At 44.3% G+C, this 19,656-nt stretch overlaps 1 protein-coding gene across 8 annotated transcripts in view; it reads left to right on the plus strand.

The window, feature by feature from the left end:
• The window catches only part of TNRC6A (trinucleotide repeat containing adaptor 6A), a 97,511-nt gene extending 84,388 nt beyond the window's left edge, over positions 1–13,123 (plus strand). For 7 of the 8 annotated variants that reach the window (XM_053926202.2, XM_053926186.2, XM_053926194.2 and 4 more), the window contains 7 exons: positions 3,804–3,962; positions 4,512–4,652; positions 6,270–6,377; positions 7,173–7,394; positions 9,016–9,086; positions 9,857–9,996; positions 10,405–13,123. In XM_053926202.2, coding sequence (XP_053782177.1) covers positions 3,804–3,962; positions 4,512–4,652; positions 6,270–6,377; positions 7,173–7,394; positions 9,016–9,086; positions 9,857–9,996; positions 10,405–10,780 — 1,217 coding nt within the window. In that variant the 3' untranslated portion in view covers positions 10,781–13,123. Of the gene's footprint in view, positions 1–3,803; positions 3,963–4,511; positions 4,653–6,269; positions 6,378–7,172; positions 7,395–9,015; positions 9,087–9,536; positions 9,665–9,856; positions 9,997–10,404 lie in introns of those variants that run through there. The other variant, XR_008427067.2, reaches the window with a different exon arrangement.
• Positions 13,124–19,656: the final 6,533 nt, after the last annotated feature.

Consider the following 19,656-nt stretch of genomic DNA (forward strand, 5'->3'; position numbering starts at 1 on the left):
TCATGTGTTTAATGGCAGAGTTAAATGCAGAAAGGAAAGCAGGCCTGGTGCAACAGATAAGGAATTGATGTTAGACGTGTTGAGTGTGGTGGTTAGGAGGAGAGCTCAGTGTGGAAAAGCCCCGTAAGAAACTAGAAGTAGCGGCCTACTACTCAGAAGGAAAATCTGGGCTAAAATAAGATTTGGTGTTCATCAGAATATTGAGGTTATGGCCGTGGATGAGGTTGCCCAGAGGGAGGGAGCATAGAGAGAAAACAACTAGGACAGAATCTTAGAGGTACTGAAGAAACCTGAAAGGCAATGTCTAGGAAAATAGGACATGGAGACTCAGAAAATGTTTCTGTCATACGGTTTTCTGTCTTCTCCGGTTAAAATAAATTTTCCATGTCTGTTTTGTATATCTGAACCTTAGCTTCTTTGTAAGAATGAAATAATCCCTTCCTTTAACTACTCTTGTAGATGTAATGTATATCACCTACTGTTGACCCTTGAACAACATGGGGGTTGGGGAATCAGCACACCCCCCGCACCTCCCCCTGCCAGTGCATTAAAAAATCCACTGATAACTTTTGACTCCTCCAAGATTTCCTGATAGGCTGCAGTTGACTGGAAGCCTTACCAATAACAGTTGATTAACACATATTTTGTATGTTAACAGGTATTATATACTGTATTCTTACAATAAAGTAAGCTACAGAAAAGAAAATGTTATTAATAAAATCATAAGGAAAGAACATACATTACACAGTATTTATTAGAAAATATCCCCATATAAGTGGACCCTCAAAGTTCAAACTCATGTTCTAGCATCAGCTATATTCTCAAGTATTCAGTACACTTACCTGGGACAGTCTCATTCTTGTTACTGGCTTAACTTACCTCAGGAGATGTGCGCCTCTAACACAATGGTATTTTTCCGCGGTAAACCCAGCTCTGTTTGCTTAAGCTAAACCTCATGCTTACATTTTACATTTCATTTTTCTGGTGTTCTCTCATTGAGTGAATAGTAGAATATAATTAGACTGCAGTTGCTTTATTTATTTATTAGATTTTTATTTATTGATTTGAGAGGGAGGGTGGAGAAAGAGAGACATCAGTTTTGTTGTTCCACTTATTTATGCACTTACTGGTTGATTCTCATATGTGTCCTGACCAGGGATTGAACCTGCAATCTTGGTGTATCAGGACAATGTTCTAACCAACTGAGCTACTCGGCCAGGGCCTGTATTGCTTTTTATGCCAGGCCTATTTTCTTTTTTAATAAAATGAAGTTTTAATAAGTAGAAATTATTGCTAAAAAAATGGGAGAATACTTTTATCATCTAAGTTCCTGCATAAGAATTACTTGAAATTTGGCAGCTATGCTTACTTACTGTATTACTTGCACCTGCTACTTTATTTATATCCCACTTCCAAATGGTTTTAATTCTGCTTACAAAGAAGAAACATGGTTTACTCTAATAAAAGTAGCTAGATGAGGAAGCCAAAGAAGAAAGGAATTTGGTGGAATGGCTACATCAGGTCAGGGGCAGGTCAGTGCTCACTGGCAAATAGCCTGAGGGCCTGTCATGGTCCTGCTCTGCCATCCCTTTAGTGACTGATAGAAAAATTTGGATATTGTGACTGCCTCCAGGAGAACCTGTGTTACAGGTTCACAAGGCTAAAGCAACATTCAGGGTTCTGCTGCCTTTTCTTTTCTAAGATTTTATTTATTTATTTTTAGAGGGGGAAAGGGAAGGGGGAAAGAAAGGGAGAGAAAAACTTCAGTGTGTGGTTGCCTCTCGAGCGCACCCTGCTGGTGACCTTGCCTGCAACCCAGACATGTGCTCTGACTGGGAATCAATCCAGTGACCCTTTGGTTCGCAGGCCAGTGCTCAATCCACTGAGCCATACCAGGCAGGGCAGTTCTGCTGTCTTTTACTAGAAGCTCAAGCTAGAGTGGTCTTGAGTCCATGAACCAGGACTTTTCCCTACCTGTTTTAAATTCAATGTGAGTGGACCAGATACTTGGTTCTTTGTTTTCAGCCTCCTCCCATTTCAATTAATTGTACTTCCTTCCATTAAGTTATTGAAGCTGGAAACTTAGAGGCATTCTCTTTCTAATAAAAGTTTTTTGAGATGATTTACAGATAATTTTTGAGATACATAATACAACTTCTTTTAGAGTATAATTCAGTGGCTTTTAGTATATCTCAGAGTTATGTATCTGTTACCACAATCAATTTTTAAACATTTTCTTGTTCAAAGTGTTGCACAGTCCTCCTATCTCCACTTTTGCATCTCTCCCAGCCGTAAGAACTCATCTTTCTGTGTTCAATAGACTCATCTGTACTGGTTGTTCTTTATAAATGGCAACAGGTACTGTCTGGTCCTTTGTGACTAGCATTTTGGCTTAGCATACTGTTTTCAAGGTTCATTCATGTTATAATATTCCTAAGCACTTCATTCCTTTTTACTATTTATTGTTTATCCATTCAGCAGTCAATGGCTGTTCGGGTCTAGAAGATAATCTTGAGTTCTTCCTTTCTCCCACCTCCCACATCCAGTCCCCCTTGTGACTAGTGCCCCTTCCACTTCCCAAATGCACGGTGAATGTATCCATTGTGTTTCACTGTCTACACGGCCTTCCAGTGTCTCCCTGCTTCCACGCTCACCTTCATTTCAATTTTTACAACACAGCAAAGTGATCTCAAAACAAATCCAGCAGTATTACTTCTCTTAAAACCCTTTGATGTAAAGTCCTCCTTGTTGTGTCCTACAGAGTCCTGCCTGAAAGTGTTGCTGATTCTGGTGCCTTCTAGGAATAGGCTGGTCTGCAGTGGTGAGGCCTGGGGCAGCTAGATTCCAAACATTTCAAACAAAACATACTTGGTCATCCCTCCCTTCAAGATCAGGATCCCATCCTTTATGTTGTTCACAAAATGGTCTTTCAATTTCTCAGACGTGCCAAGCTGTTTCTCTCCTCAGGTCTTTGGAGGCTGTGCCTACCACCTAGAATCCTTCCCCAACCCTTTCTTTGTGTGCTAGCTCAGCCCCTCCTTGCCTTACACTCTGTCCGTTCCATCTCTGTCCACCTGTCATTAGGACAAAATATGCTATCATTAAGGGCAAGAACCCCATTCTTCTCACTCAGGTTTCTGTGTCCAGCATTTAACACAGTGGCTAGACAGTCCCAATGAGAACATGCTTGCCACTTGTGTGAAGCATTAGTTATTCTAAGATGTGCTCAGTGGTTGGTATGGAGAATAAATCACAAGATGATCATTTCTAAGCGTAAGTTGTGTTTTTATGGGCTTTCTCATAGATTCTGGTAACAGATACCTTTACCAATGCTGTGTAGTCCCACAGAGTGGAGTATAGGATAGAAATGTAAATGTTCTGATGGGAAAGATTTTCATTGTCTCATTGCCTGCACATTATCTTGTGGGTGGAGCAATGTCTTGGGTTTCCAGGCACCACTCAGGATGTTCTTGACCACAGCTCTTTCTTCCTGAACCCAGTGCTCCTCAGTGAATCTGCCCATAAAAGGGTACACTGTGCTTGTTTTCAATTTAGGCCACAATACAAGTGTCTTCATGATTTGGAAATAAATTTGTACTCTTATTCTGGTCACTTACATCCTTCTTGAAGTAAAATGAGCCATGATAATATCATATCTCAACCATAAGAGAGTCAAAGTGGTGAAGGTCTGCAAGAGAAAGGAGGCTTTTCTTTCCTCTCTACATCTTCACACAACCATAGAACACAGCAAATACATTGATCATATATTTTGCTCCCGTCTCATGGTCATTTTTCCCTTGTAGGTGCTATTTCAAGTGGTTTTAGGCTGGAAGAGTCTCCATTTGTTCCCTATGACTTCATGAACAGCAGTACTTCACCAGCCAGTCCTCCAGGTTCAGTGGGAGATGGCTGGCCACGTGCCAAATCGCCCAATGGCTCTAGCAGTGTTAATTGGCCACCAGGTAACATGCAACGGTTTCCTTCATAACTTAGTAGTGATATAACCCGGTTCTATCTGATTGGTCTGACTGTGCTCAGGGTATGAAGGAACGCAGAGGGATAATGAAAAGTTGGGCATCTAGTCTGCCTGCTTATTTCTATGCTTCCAACAGTGAAAGTGGGACTGGTCCCATGGACTGGTGTGAAGGATAATATGAAAACCTTCATTCATTGTCCCTCCTGAGCTGTGTCAGGGAACAACCTTGAGAGTGTGTCAGTTGTGCTGAGGAATTAGCAGAGATGCTCCCATGCCTGTCTTGTCCTCCTCAAGTTGCTGTGGCTTTGTGACTTGTTAGAAATCACTTCAGACTGTTACTGTTCAAAATACATAAACCTAAAGCATTGATTTCTGTTGTAAAAACTTTGGAGTTATTCATAAGTAACAGCTTATATATATTCATTATGAATCAAAATAGTTGAGAATTACAGACTTCAGTAGTGAAGTTTTACATGTTTAATAATGGATTTTTAAATGTGATTAAGCCTTAACTAATTTTAAATTTCATTTCCAGAATTTCGCCCTGGTGAACCATGGAAAGGTTATCCAAACATTGACCCTGAAACTGACCCTTACGTCACTCCTGGCAGTGTCATAAACAATCTTTCAATTAATACTGTGCGGGAAGTTGACCACCTCAGGGACAGGAACAGTGGTATGTAGGCGGGTACACATCAATTTCTGGACAACACGGCTTAAGAATGGCTCAAAGTAGGAGTGAAACCTTTAGCAGCGAAAGTCACTCCAGCACCTCACGGCACCTGACATCCAAAAGAGTCATGATAGTGAGAACAGAATTGTCAGTTTTCCCAGGGGTGGCTGAGCCACCTTTTAAATGATGAAGATTTATTATCACTTGATGTGGTAAACATGCATATTAACTTAAGAAGTTAATAAAGTTAACAGTTAACAGAGGACCAACAAAATTTGCTCTATATTAATTGTATTAGCAACTGCAGCTTGTTGCCTACTTTATAACAACTAACAATATTGAGGTTATTAAGAAATGGGTGGTTTTTGTAAGAGATGTTTTGTTATTATTTGTTTATACTCTGGATATTAAAGAGTTTTCATCTGGAAAATCAATTTGGCTTTCTCTGTCTCTCAGAGAGTGAAAATAATACAAATTTTAAGGGTCCCTGTACTCCAGGTGCACTTTTTTAATGGATTATCAAATAAAGTCATTGTACTACCTACCATGTGCTTATTTTTCACCGCAGGTATTTGCATGTATTTCATATATGCAGTATAAGAAGGGAGAGTGAGGTGAATGAGAATATTTTCTGTTTCTGTAACATCTATACTTCCATCTATCCTTTAAAACAAGTTATCATAAAACGTCCACCAGTTGGCATCTTACATTAAATGTATAATTGGTGAGCTGGTGTTTGCCATATCACAGTGGGTAAGAAAGAATTGCCATCATTCTAACATGACTGGGTTTAGCAGACAGCTGTGCAGAAGTAGTTAAAGCCAATACTGTCACAGGAGAAAGGAGTGGGGGACAGAGCCCAGCAGGCACTCTCACTCACGTCCTGGTAGTTCATGAAAGATTCTGGTGTTTGCAGGACGTGGGCTGCTTCTCAGTAGAAAATTCTGAAAGTCAGGAGAGGGATTCAGTTTTCATATTAAGAGATAGAAACCACTGAAAGTTTTGAGTGGAAGAATTGACATTTAAGGTGGGCATCCTGACAGTGGTGAACGGATGGATTGTAGTGGGAGACCAGTAAGGATCTTTTAGAGTGATCAGATCATGGTCAAATCTGCAGCTAAACTAGAAAGAACAGGGAGAAAGGCTAGGTGTTAGAGGCTGAATATGGGGCACGATGGAGGAGGAAAAGGCCTGGTTAACTGGTAGTGCCTGGGAGCCTTGGTGACTTTCCAGTAAGAAGTCTTTGGCGTCTAAAGACAGGAGTTGGGAGCCATCAGAATAGCCTTCTTTTTGGAGCCCAGTCCTGAGGGGGTAAAGCCAGGGGTGTCTTGGGCCATACTCACTGTTGGAGCACATTCTCACAGACCATTGTGAGAAAACAGGAGTACAAGAGAAAGCACCTCTCTGAGCCATGGTGAGAATAGTGAGCCAGCTCTTAGCATGCAGTTTTGAGGGCAAGAAAGAAGGTCCAGTCTTGAACACCATCTGTGACCCTGAGCATACCTCTTTCCTTTCTTGTGGCATGCTGTGAAGTTGCAGTTTTACTGGATGCTTTTGCTTATCCTCAGATGCCATGTCTCTTTTTCTGGGGATGACTAATTGGGCTCTTCCCCCACATAGGGTCATCCTCATCCTTGAACACCACGCTGCCTTCAACTAGTGCCTGGTCATCCATTCGTGCCTCCAACTACAACGTTCCCCTCAGCAGTACAGCACAAAGCACTTCAGGTGGGCTGAGCTGGATGGTTGCATAATTCATCTTCCTTAACTGCTAAAGTAACCAGCTTTCACTGAGAGCTCTCAGCTCCACTGTTTAGTTCTTGCGGTGTGCCTGATCACCCATACCTGGTTTCTCTGTGACAGCACACATCAGGAAATGGGCTGGTGCACTCTCTCTCTCCTTCTCGCTATTTGTTTGTTTGTTTGTTTGTTTAAAGCTGGATAAGCCTAGGTTTGAATCCTGTCTCTGGACCCATAAGCAAGTGGGTCCTACTCTGACCCTCAGTATGTGGCTTAACCATTCTACTCAGTAGAGAGTAGATAGCAGGTACCCTTGGCACAGGGAGGCACCTAATGATACCTGCTGTGATGGCTTCATGCGTAAGGGCTACTTTTGTAGTCCATTCTTCCATGAGTAAACAGCAAAGCTCTGAGATCTGTTTATTGGCCCTATGTGACGATCTCCAGTAACACCCCAGTTGCTATTTTAGAGCAATTCAAAGCAGTGTTTTTTGCTTTTTGATTTCAGTTAAAGTAAGTCTTGTACACTGGGCTAAGAAGAATCTCACAGATCTTAAAACTGCATAACAGACAAGTGGTCTGAGGGTTTTGAGGTGAAGGAGCACTTTCCTTTTGGCTTTTTGCTTTCCTTTGGCACTTTGGTTTGATTTAGGGGTTATAATAAAGTTTCATGTTGTTAGTTTGATTTGGTTTCAGTGGGAGAGTAGGTGTTATCATTATTTAAATTTCTGTTTTCTAAAAGCACTATCTCCCCTCTCCCACTTTTTTCCCCCCTTCGAGTAGCCAGAAATAGTGATTCCAAATTGACGTGGTCTCCGGGTTCAGTCACAAACACCTCTCTGGCCCATGAGCTGTGGAAGGTCCCTTTGCCACCTAAAAACATCACTGCTCCGTCCCGCCCACCCCCGGGGCTCACTGGTCAGAAGCCACCCTTGTCTACGTGGGATAATTCTCCCCTTCGTGTAGGTGGAGGATGGGGAAATTCTGATGCCAGGTATACCCCAGGTAAGATGAGGTGCATGAGATGGTTTCTTTTGATCTCTTTGCCAAACACTGACCAGCATCAGCAGTCTGGTGTAACAGAGACTTAAGCAGTACCCACTATAAAGTAGGGTTAAAACTTAAATAAACATGCTACTCCTAGTGCATGTCCGTGAGAGTCTTAAGTTTTACTTTATTTTGCCCAGTTTCCTAAGAATACTTACCTAAAGATACTCTGCAGTCATGGTAAGTGAATGGGATGCAGTCTCCTTTCTTTCAGAAGTTCCACAGCTGCTCATTTAAAATGTGTAGTCACTTCCTGCTCATGGCAGGCTTTCAGAATACACCACGTCACACAGAGCGGAAGCTGTTACGTGACGACAGGAAAAGTGGGAGCAGCTCATCTAGGCCTTGAAGAGCAAGGCCTGTTTGGATGAATGCTTGGCCTAGACATAGGGCAACAGAAAACATTGTTTAAACAGGGACATTTGAGAGTGACAGGTACTGTTAATCCTGCAGGGCCAGTTGGCATATAGGAGACTGTCTCAGGAAACTGGGACAAGTTGTTCTCCTGCCTCTGCTGCTGTAAATTACTAGCACTGGACTTGCACAGGTATCATTTCTCTGCCCATCTTCCCAACACACATAGCCCCAGATTTGACTCAGAGCTGTCTGCCAGTTCTCCCAGTAAACACAGTCTTACCTTTCATTATGCCCTGCCCCCAAACTGTACCAAACTTTGTCATCTCTAGGTAACATCTCATTAAAAATTTATGATCTTTAGACAGGTGATTGGCTGAAATAAAACTTAGAGTGTTTCCTTTGGGGGGAAGTTTTGATTCCATGAAAAGAATGCTTGAGTCTGTTTTAAGCTACTAACTACAAATTAATCGAATGAGTCTACGTATAAATCATTTTTTCAGACCACAGACATCTGGGTGTCAGATATCTGGTAGTATAGAGTGAGGCGATGTAATAGAAATGGCCCAAGAGCCCCCACCCTAAGGGAGAGTAGGTGGGGTTGAGTGGGATCAGGAAGCCTGAAAGAGTAGCCAAGCAAAGCAGAGGAAACAGTACGTGCTGAGGCACAGAGCCTGGAGAAGCACTAGGGCTCCCTGTTAGACTTAGAAGAGGTTTGGGGGCTGAGGCCAGTGAGAAATGAGAGAATTTCTCAGGGAGAAATGAGTAGGCATGAGCTATGTCATGGAACTGTCTTCCTAAGCTGCACTGAAGTGTATGTGAAGCACCTTTTTTTAATAGATGTAAACGGGGCTGACTTAATCGTGTTCTCAAGATCTGCTGTGGGGAGAGAAGGCAGGAAGGCCAGGTGGCAAGCTCCTGTGGTTGTCTGTACAATTGCCAGCTCTTAATGTCCCCTCAGAGTTTCACCCTTGTGGGACATGCATGCCAATTCATCAAATGACACCTGAGAGAACCATAGCTGAGGCCTTCCCCCAGATGGTACTATTATGAGATAATTTTAGCTTTTATAAATGAAAAGACTCCAAAGGGGTATCTTTGTGGATCACCAGCCAGGAGCCCCATGACCCTCCTGCATACCTGTAATTTGGGATATGCTTGTCCAACACCGTCTTTCAGGCCACAGTCTCGGAAAACTGACTTGTCCTTTTTCTTCCTTATTTAGGGTCCAGCTGGGGTGAGAGCAGCTCAGGGAGAATAACAAATTGGCTTGTTCTAAAAAACCTTACACCTCAGGTAAGAATACCAGGTATCCTGGTTCATACAGATATGCTAGGTGGCATGGGAGTGAAGGTTTCCAGGCTTGTTTGAGTTGAGGTGAGGGCTCCTCAGGCCTGCTGACTGGTGCTAAATAGAAGTCAAGGCTGGGCAGAGGAGATGGAAAAGGATGGTCTTCAGATCCTCAGGCAGGCTGTGGTCTGGACCAGCCATTCTTACCTATACAATTTGTATAGGAGGTGACCAAAAATACAGATTCTCTGATCTAATACTTTGGTGTAGTGGTTGTGGCTAGGCTTGGGGCTCTGCATTTTCACTAAGGACATTCAGATGAATTGGGTGCAGGCAGCCCTCGTATTGCGCTTGAGAAGCCCTGGGCTGCCCCTTCCAGGTAAAAGAACATTTTCTCAGTCCCTGAACTGATCCCTCTGGAGGCTGGATGTTAAGAGCCTGCCCCTCCTCCCCCAGGGAGCAGTGCCTTGATGGATCCTGTCCTCAGGGCAGGGAAGAGAGAAGACTTGAAGCCACAGCAGGGGCAATGGCTAACTAAGGAATTGGGGATCTGGGGAATGTCCAGGAGTCTAGAGGCCACAGAGGTATGGCTCTGGGACCAGTGGAGGTGGGGCGGGGGGGGCACTGTACCCCATCATAGCAGTGAGCTCCAGTGAAAAGTGGCATCAGGAGTGAAGAACCTTGGGCAAGAGAGAGAGGACGAGTCCCATCCTGGGATGACCTCCCTGGGTGGTCCTTACGACAGCACATCTGACTGACTCCCTGCTTTGTCCTAGATTGATGGCTCAACTCTGCGCACCCTGTGCATGCAGCATGGCCCACTGATAACATTCCACCTGAACCTCCCACATGGAAATGCTTTGGTCCGTTACAGTTCAAAAGAAGAGGTAGTGAAGGCACAGAAGTCTCTGCACATGTAAGTTGGCTGTTCTGTGTATGACACTTGGAAGTGCCCTCACAATTGGGAGAACTAATGTGACAGCACCACCTCTGGGCAGTACGGTCCCCCAGTGAGGGCGCTTCCTCACAGCTGTGGCTTCACTGTACCTTGGATTCCGTGGCTGGTACTCATAAGGGGAAGTATCACCCTGATTAGATGGTCCTAGAAAATCTCTTAAGTTACCCGAAGAGGACAAAAAGACTATGGAAGGCACAGTTGCATGGGGTGGGGAGTGGGGTGCTCTATAGGCATGTTCTTACAGAGGGGAGGACAGGAGGGTATGCCAGGTATTTGTTGTGTCCTGGACACTCTTAAGTGTTACCCTCACTTTTGAATCACACCCTCAGGTCACTGAGTCCTCATCATGCCTGCTTCTCTCCCCAGGTGTGTATTGGGGAACACTACTATTCTCGCTGAGTTTGCCAGTGAAGAGGAGATCAGTCGTTTCTTTGCACAAAGTCAGTCTCTGACCCCTTCTCCCGGCTGGCAGTCCCTTGGGTCTAGCCAGAGCCGGCTGGGCTCCCTCGACTGTTCCCACTCGTTCTCCAGCCGGACTGATCTCAATCACTGGAATGGTGCTGGGCTGGCGGGAACTAACTGTGGAGACCTTCATGGCACTTCCCTGTGGGGGACCCCACACTATTCCACAAGCCTGTGGGGTCCTCCAAGCAGCAGTGACCCCCGTGGAATGAGCAGCCCATCCCCCATTAATGCTTTTCTTTCTGTTGACCACCTGGGTGGGGCTGGAGAGTCCATGTGACAGGTAGATGTAGACTTGCAACCGTGACCTCAAGATGCGAAGGAAAGGGGCACTAAGTTGAGCTCGCCGCCTGCAGCCGGGGCCACCTGTGGGAACAGCTCTTCTCTGCACATTTTCCACTTTGTTTTCCCCGAAAACATATCAGTTTGAATACTTGAATCATGCAGGCCAATATTATAATGTGAAGGTGTCTCTAGTTACACTCCCACTGGCGCCATATGTGTTGACCCGCGTAGTGAGCTCACTTGTACGTATTCATCATGTTTAGCCTTTGGGTTCTTTTTTTTCCCCCTCTTTTTCCCCCCTATTCCCACCTTTTTACCCCCCTAAACCATTGTTTGGGCTGATGATGTATGAGCTTTTTACCTTTGCACTGAATGATGTTCTCTCCGTCTAATCGGCAATATGGGGGGGCAGCTGTTCCGGTGTAATGTTTACTCAAGGATGTTCTTAAGGTGTGCGCTCTCTACTATGCCTTGATGTCCGCCTACCTTACTGTGGTGTCATGGAGTTTGAGATCACGTTATGATGCTGACTTAGGACTGTAAGTGAAAGTATTGCACCGTTTCTTCATGTTATAAAACTAAAGAATTCGCTCTGCAGTTTGAAAAACTGTGGCCACAGCTGTGACTTGCAGCCCACCTGCCACCCAGGACGGGCCCTGCACTTTGAATAGGCTTTCCATTTTGTTTTGAAGGCTCCCACGTTGAACCTTCTTGTTTACAGATTTTTTTTGTTTGTTTTTTGAGAAAAAATGTTTACTCTTCCATCATTTAAAAAAAATTTAAAAGACAAAAAAAAATGGAGGATGATTTAAAAGATGCTTTCTATCTCTGGGAAAAAGGAGCAGCATTTGGCCATGTTCTTTCGTTTTCTATTCCTGTCCTAAATCAAAGAGCATGGTTCTCAGGAAAACCAGTTCCCCAATTTAAAAAAAAAAAATTCCTTGTAGTTTCTTATAGGAAAAAAAGAAAACCCCCAACTTTTAGCACTGATACTACATATTGCTCTGTTAAAGAACTTTCTCTGCCAAAAAAGAAAAAGAAAAAATAAAAAAACGCTTCAAGCTGGAGTTTGACATTCTGCTTTCAGATGCTCTCTTTTTATTAGTGAGTGATGATGGTTTGCTAATGATCAATAGGTAATAATTTTTGTAATTCCATCAAGTGGCTCTCTCTGTTTCTGCTCTCGTGACTGTGTTAATGTTTAACTGTTGTACCTTAAAGCCGAAATCAGTAACTATGCATCCTGTAAGCAAGATATTGGGCTTACAGAATCGTTCATTGTATAGAGAATTTTAAATGTTGTTGCAAACTAACGAGTTACACCGTTTTTACAATTTCTTTCTCTCCTCCCCCCTTTTTTTGCCCACAAATGATATTATAAAGCTTGCTTAGTCAAAGAACAGACTAAACAAGGGTAAAAATTTTAACAGTACAGAATTTGCCATCATTTCATTGCCTTGATTCTAACTGTTTGTGTCCTACGATGCAAAAGAAGTCAGTGGCTTTTAACTGTTTACAAATAGAATGTGATTGTAAAATGTACAGTTTCATTGTGTTTAATTATGAAATTTCTTCAAATATAATAAACCATGACTCTTTGGCTGCTCAACATTAATTGTCTCTTTTTTGTGAATTTATTTGTACGCTCTTTTTTATAATGGAAGTTTTCGAGTTGCTTGTATGAGGATTCTCATAGAGCGACTGATAAAAAAATCTAAGCAAATATTTGAACATTTTATCTGAACTTACTCATAATTTTGCCCTGAAATAATGTGAGAACAATGGGAAACTGTAACTTGCTCCTTCCTGCCCTCTTTGAGCATCTTTGGGATCTTGTTGCTCAAAACTTCTGTGACTTCATCTTCCTTACCATTTGTGCCCATCTCAAGCCTCAACAAGAGACCATTTGGAACATGAAGCTTAATGACTTTACAGTGTTCTAGTGTTAAACTCATACCTCTGTTACAGAACAAGAAATGCCACCATCTGGACTGGCCTTCTTCTCCCATCACAGTGCCCCGTTTCCTCACTGCAGGAGCTCTGGGGCAAATCCTGTGTGTGTATTTCATTCAGTGTGTGACTTAAATCATGCTCCACCTTGCCAGGTGTAAGCTAATGTTCAGTGCATTTGATGTATATTGACTTCCATACTGGTTTTTCCAAAAACCAAAGGTAGCTTTGAAAAACCATGTCTGGAAATACTTGGAACGTTAAGCTGATTGACCTTCTGGGGCTTTGAGTAGTATATAATTGACTTCATAACTGCGTTAATTGTATTCAAGTGTTTGGGAGTTTTTTGCGCTCGTTATGTGGAAATAAAGTGTTTGATTTAAAAAAATTAACAAGTGGTTTGATTTTTGCCTGGTCCTTAAATAATACAGCTCTGTTCCCTAAGCCACTGTTTCACCAAAGTCTACCTTCATCTCTCCCACCCCCCCTGCCTTAGTTCGGCTGTTAATCTATGACATTTCCCTGGCATAATAGCTTCAAGTCACTGACAGCCTGCAGGAGTCAATGTAACCTAAATGTTGTAACACATCTAGTCATGCATTTCCAAAGAGAGCTCACAGTAGCCACATGCTGCCCTGGACATATTCTGGATACCCTGAGTTGCTCTGGCTCTGTTCTCTCCAGCAGACCTGTCCAACACTCCTCACCCACTGAGACATCACTGCTCTCTCCCCATCCACAGAAGGCACTTCCTCCCATTGCTGCTTGCTATAAAAATGTCCTGTCTCATCTTGAGGTCCTTTACCAGGTGATAAGTAAGCTTATCCTCATTTGTGTGATCCACATGGTCAGACGCATGGCAGTTGGTAAATGTTGGAAGAAATAAGCTGTTACCTGTTGACATCGGAGAACCAAAGATTGTGGTAGTGCTACTGTTAAACTGAGGGTGGATGAACAAGGGGAGGTTCAGGTGAAGTTCTTGTGGAGTCAAATTCAGGCTCAACACTGTGAAGATAAGGTTTGAGGTACAGCAGGGAGATGTGATCAAGACAGGGACTACAAATTGAAGCTGCACAGAGCAAATTGGCTTAATATCTGGTAAAGAGGTCATCTCCATCATTGGGATTTGACTGGTTTACCCTCTTCAAAGTTCAGAAGATTTTTCCCTTGGATCCTTTGTTTTCAGATGTGAGTGGCGGGGTTTCTGAGTAAGATCTAGAACTGCAACCCAAATGAGCCTTGAGCCTCTTGCAGAGACCAGGCGTCTGGCCCTGGTGGAACTTCTCTGAGGAGGCGCTTCCAAAATCACGGGGAAGGAGGAGTAACAGTGATGGTATGTTAAGGGTTTACATGCCACGTGCTTTGTACACGTTTCCTCGCTGACCTTGGCCCTGGGACAGGGAACTCTCAGTGCTGTGTTTCTCACATCGTACAACACCCCCAAGTTTAGGGGGCAAAGTGTGTGCCTGCCTCAGGGTCTCAGGGCAGAATTTTAAGCTTTGCATTTTAGATTAAGATGAAATCTGTTGCATTCTGTTCTATCACATCTGTTTTCATCCCAAAATAGCTGGAATAGCCAGTTAAGCTGTTCTTCAACAAGTCTGGTGCTCCACAGAAATGAGTTGTGAGAAAGCTCATGCCCCCTTAAGGAGCAGGGCTGTGGAACTTCCCTCTGTTGCAGAGACTGAACTCCAGTGAAAAGCCAAATAGGGACCTCTGCTGACCACCGCCCCCCCAAATCAGCAGGCTCTGTCTAGACCCTTGGGGACCAGGATGCCCTTCTGCAGCTGGCTGTTGACCCATGAGATAGAGTCACCCAACCTGCCAGTAGAGCAGGACCTGGCTTTGGGTGGTTATATCCACAGTCCAGGCAACTTCTGGAAGAGGACAGACTCATGATACCAGGACCTAAACAGTCCACAGGCCTGAATCCAATTCAGAGACCCCTGTTACATTATGACATTACTAGCCTCCTAGGTTTTCATTGATTCCATGGTGTTTAAAGTCGATTTAAATCAATTTATTGACAAAGGAAAGTTGAGAAAATAAGTGCCATTTGCTGTAAATTAAAGGGAGCTATAAAACACAAACCAAAATGCGATTCTGGGTGGAGGAGACCTCTGTTGAAGTTAAAGAGGGGAGATTAGACACCATTGGAGAGGGTAGGACATGGCAGTGCAAGGGAAAATGGTCTTCATTTGTGACTTCGTCTCCTTTTCAGCTAAAAGCCCTGTCAGGTCACCCCCACTCCCAGAGGTCCAGGACCCACGCTTCAGAAATTGCTCCTGTAGGGGACTCGAGGTGCATGCAGGGGGTCGAGGTCACCTCCCAAATGTGTCCTGCTCAGTCCTGCTGTGAGGCCTTGGCTCAGAATTCCACAGGAATGGCCCCTCTTAACTACGGCTCCCTGTCTCCATAGAGAAGCACCAGTGACAACTGCCAACCACCCATGATGACCCTGAGCAATGGGATAAAGCCCAGGCACCCTTCTGAGGATGTGGCTTTAAGCAGACCCTCAGTGAGGAGCAACAGCTAGGCCTGGAGTCAGAGCGATTCCAAAGGCTGAAGGGGATCAGGGTGTCCGGGATGTGGCGGGCCAGGGCACAATCCAGGGGACCAGCCAGTGAGGGAGGTGGAACAGTGGCTGCCTGCTGGGATTCCCTGGGAGTTCTAAGAAAGACCCCACCACAGAGCTGAATTCCATTGGACACCCACATATTTTAAAACCTCCATTTTTTTTTATTGCACAAGTTAACACTATGGCATCCTTTCACCTTCCTGCTTTTTGTCCAACCTCCTATGTGAGCATATAGCACATGTCCTTTACCCATTGTGCCCCTGAACCCCAGTGCACTGCCGTCCTGACCACTGCGCAATGACTTTCTGTAGCACTTGGGAAAAACTAACCCCATTTCTAACACCGCCTGCTTACTGGCATGCCCAAGGCTGTCAAGCCCAGTCTCCCCCCGGCCCCTCTGCCAGTCCTCCTCAGTTGCTCTTTTCTCACTCCTCCAGGACAAAGACTCCTGGCCCTCTTTCAAGAGTCTCCTTTCACCTGCAGCCACTTTGTTCTGGACAGTGGTTCTCAGCCGGGAGCAATTTTGGACCTTACTACAGGCAATGTCTGGAGCTGTTTTTGGCTGTTACAGCTGGGAGGATGGTGACTGCCCCTGGCATCTAGTGTGTGGAGGAAAGCCAGCTAGTAGATATCCCAGATTCACAGGACAGCCCCAGTACAGAGTTGTCCAGCTCCAAGTGCCAGGAGTGCCAGGGCACAACCCTGTTCTAGCACACAGTGCACCATTCACAGCATCCCTCACACAAACGCATCCAAGCACAACATATCCTACCTGAGCAAATGGGTTGTTCTCCCACCTTCTGCTGTGAAAGTCACATCAGGTCACTCCCAGCTTCAGGCCTTTCAGTGGTTCCCATTGCACTCAGCATAAACCCCATGCTCCTTGTTTCCTGTGGCCTGTGAAGCCCTGTATGATTGGCCCCATTGACCTCTGACTTCATCTGAATGAAGGCACAGCTGGGTGGCCTTGAAAAGGGTATTTAATGGTTCCAAGTCTGCCTCCTCAGCTGTGAAACAGAGATACCTCCAGAGTCCACCACTCCTTATCTACAATTCTAAAGTCCAAACTGTTCAGAGAACCAAACTGACTTTTTGGTCAGTTTGTGGCAAAGCAGGCTGGTGCAAAACTGACTTAAGGTTCTTCACAGGTCTTATTCACCATGTGGAAAGTTCCAGGCCTCACTGTGGAAACAGATACGTGTTTGGTGGCCAACAGCTATCCCAGTCCCCACTGGAGTGTTGTGTAAAACACAGGAAGAATAATTAGGGTAGCATTCTCACTGCTACCACCACCAATGATAAAGGCATTATCTTTCCAGAATAGAGATGAAGCTGAGTCCTCCAGATCCATCCCCAAGAGTCTAGGAGAAGGATGAAGCACACCTCTGAGGTGGCAATGTAGAGGTGTGGAGGCAGCACTTGTGTCCAGTGGCCATTGTTGGCCTTGGCTGGTGTGGCTCAGTTGGTTGGGACATTGCCCTGTAATCAAAAGGTTTCAGGTTTGATTTCTGGTCAGGGCACATACCTAGGTTTCGAGTTTGATCCCTGGTCGGGGCACATACAATCTCTGGTCTGGGCGGGTATGGGAGGCAACCTATTGGTGCTTTTCTCTCATACCAATTTTTCTCTCTCCTTTCCTGTTTCCCTAAAAGCAGTGAAAAAATTGTCATCAGGTGAGGATTAAAAAAAAATTTTAAGAGTGGACATTGTTGTAATCAGTGAGTGCATGTGAGGACGGCAAGAAGCTCCTGTCCTCAAGGATGGACTTCACAGTCATAGGCGGGGAGCCGCAGCAAGAGTTTAGGACTAGAGTTCCCAACACAAACCCACAAATAAGACAAGTAAGCTGAGGCTTTTCATAAGCATGGTTTGTCGTGCATCAGTCATTCCATATTGCCATTTTTCAAAAGAAACATAAAACTCCCTTTGGCCAATATATTTTTTTATTGTTCAATTACAGTTGTCTGTATTAACCCCCACCACTTCCCTCCACCCCAGCTATCCCCACCTCCCTCCCCTGCTTCTACCCCCACCCCTTGATTTTGTCCATGTGTCCTTTATAGTTGTTCCTGAAAACCCTTCTCCCAACTGTCCTCTCCCCCGATTATTCCCTCCTACCTCCCCTTTGGTTACTGTCAGATTGTTTTTAATTTCAATGTCTCTGGTTGTATTTTGCTTGCTTGTTTGTTTTGTTGATTAGGTTCCAGTTAAAGGTGACATCATATGGTATTTGTCCCTCACTGCCTGGCTTATTTCACTTAGCATAATGCTCTCCAGTTCCATCCATGCTGTCGCAAAGGGTAGGAGCTCCTTCTTTCTTTCTGCTGCGTAGTATTCCATTGTGTAAATGTACCATAGTGTTGATCCATTCATTTACTGATGGGCACTTAGGTTGCTTCCAGCACTTGACTATTGTAAATTGTGCTGCTATGAACACTGGGGTGCATAGGTTCTTTTGGATTGGTGTTTGGGGATTCTTAGGATGTAATCCCAGCAGTGGAATTGCTGGGTCAAAAGGTAGCTCTATGTTTAGTTTTCTGAGGAAATTCCATACTGTTTTCCACAGTGGCCTCAGCAGTCTGCATTCCCACCAACAGTGTACTAGCATTCCCTTTTCTCCACATCCTCTCCAACACTTGTTGTTTGTTGATTTGTTTATAATGACCATTCTCACCGGTATGAAGTGATATCTCATTGTGGTTTTAATTTGCATCTCTCTGATGGCTAGCGATGTTGAGTATCTTTTCATATGTCTCTGGGCCCTCTGTATGTCTTCCTTGGAGAAGTGTCTGTTCAAGTCCTGTGCCCATTTTTTAATTGGGTTGTTTGTCTTCCTGGAGTGGAGTCATGTGAGTTCTTCCTGTATTTTGGAGATCAGGCCCTTGTCTAAGGTATCATTGGCAAGTATGTTTTCCCATATAGTTGGTTCTCTTTTCATTTTAATGCTGTTTTCTTTAGCCGTGCAGAAGCTTTTTAACTTGATGAGGTCCCATCCCTTTGGTTAATCTTGCATTATAATGTTAAAGTATTCTTGGAAACAGCTCTGTGTTGCACAATTTCTGGTGGGAAGTGGTCTCAAAACCACCCAGGGAGCCCTGGTGAGAATGGATGAGATAGCTCTGGATTCACTTGCTTGTAAGTAGAGAAAGCAGCCACATGAGGGCGCACAGTGACTCCCTTTTTCTGGAAGAAGTGTTGAGTTCAGTCATCTAGGAATAAGATTAGAAGGCTTTCCCGCAGGACTGCACTTGTCTTAAAAAACAAAAGCAAAAACCAAAAACAGCCAAGCAAACCACCATCAAAAACTTTGATCTCTCTTCCGTGGGTTAGCAATCCCTGTCTAGGATATGACCTGGAGAAGGTGTGGTCCAGGAGAGTGCATTGACCACCATATTCGCTGCAACCTTGCTTGTCATCAAATACCGAAACAATAGAATACCCTTTATTATTGTGTCAAAACAGCTCTCCTCAAACTTGAAGGTGCATGGAATCTCCTGGGGATCTCGTTAAAATGCAGAGGCAGGTATCCCAGGTCTGGGTGGGGTGTGGCTGATGCTGCTGGTTGGAGTACAACATATGTACCAGTTGGACCAGACGCCGAAGAGCAGTAGCTTCAACAACAGAGAACCATGTGGCTGTGGCTGCTCTCTCACTGAGCCATCTGGCTGCAAGAGTCCAGGGCTGGTACCTCAGGCTCCTTCCATCCCTGAACTGTCTCTTTCATCTGCGTGATCCAAGATAGCTCTCTCTCACAATCACATCCTAGCCAGTGACAACGGAGACATTTGCAGATATTGTTAAAAAATGTATATCAGGACATTCAAAACACAAGTGTCCTGCAATTAAGAAGATAAATGAAAGAAAAAGAGTGGCAAAAAGCTAACTTTAAGATAATCTAAATAAATATTTTATGTCTTAAGAACTGAGCTTGATAACTGTCTAGTGGTAAGTTCTCAAAGATAAATAGACAGGAATGTGGGCTAAACTCCATTTTCAGCTAGGGTCCAACCAGACAGCTGCTAGCCCTCAAGGAAATGACAATTCTAAAATTCCTGATGGCAGTTATGAAGAATGTACCAATTAGATTAGATCACTTAAAAGTGTAGTTAGTTCCTGTAATCCCCTATAGAGGACACATGGACAAAACCAAGGGGGAGGGTGGAGGTGGGGGAGGGAGGTGGGTTCACCTGGGGTGGGGTGGAGGGATGGGGAGAAAAGGCATACATCTGTAATTGAATAACAATAAAAAAAAAGTGTAGTTAGGCCCTGGATGGTGTGGCTCTGTTGGTTGGGTGTCATCCCACAAAGTGAAAGGTCACTGGTTCAATTCTCAGTCAAGGCAC

This window comes from Desmodus rotundus, chromosome 1, assembly GCF_022682495.2.
Source record: "Desmodus rotundus isolate HL8 chromosome 1, HLdesRot8A.1, whole genome shotgun sequence".
In the NCBI taxonomy this organism is placed as follows: domain Eukaryota; kingdom Metazoa; phylum Chordata; class Mammalia; order Chiroptera; family Phyllostomidae; genus Desmodus; species Desmodus rotundus.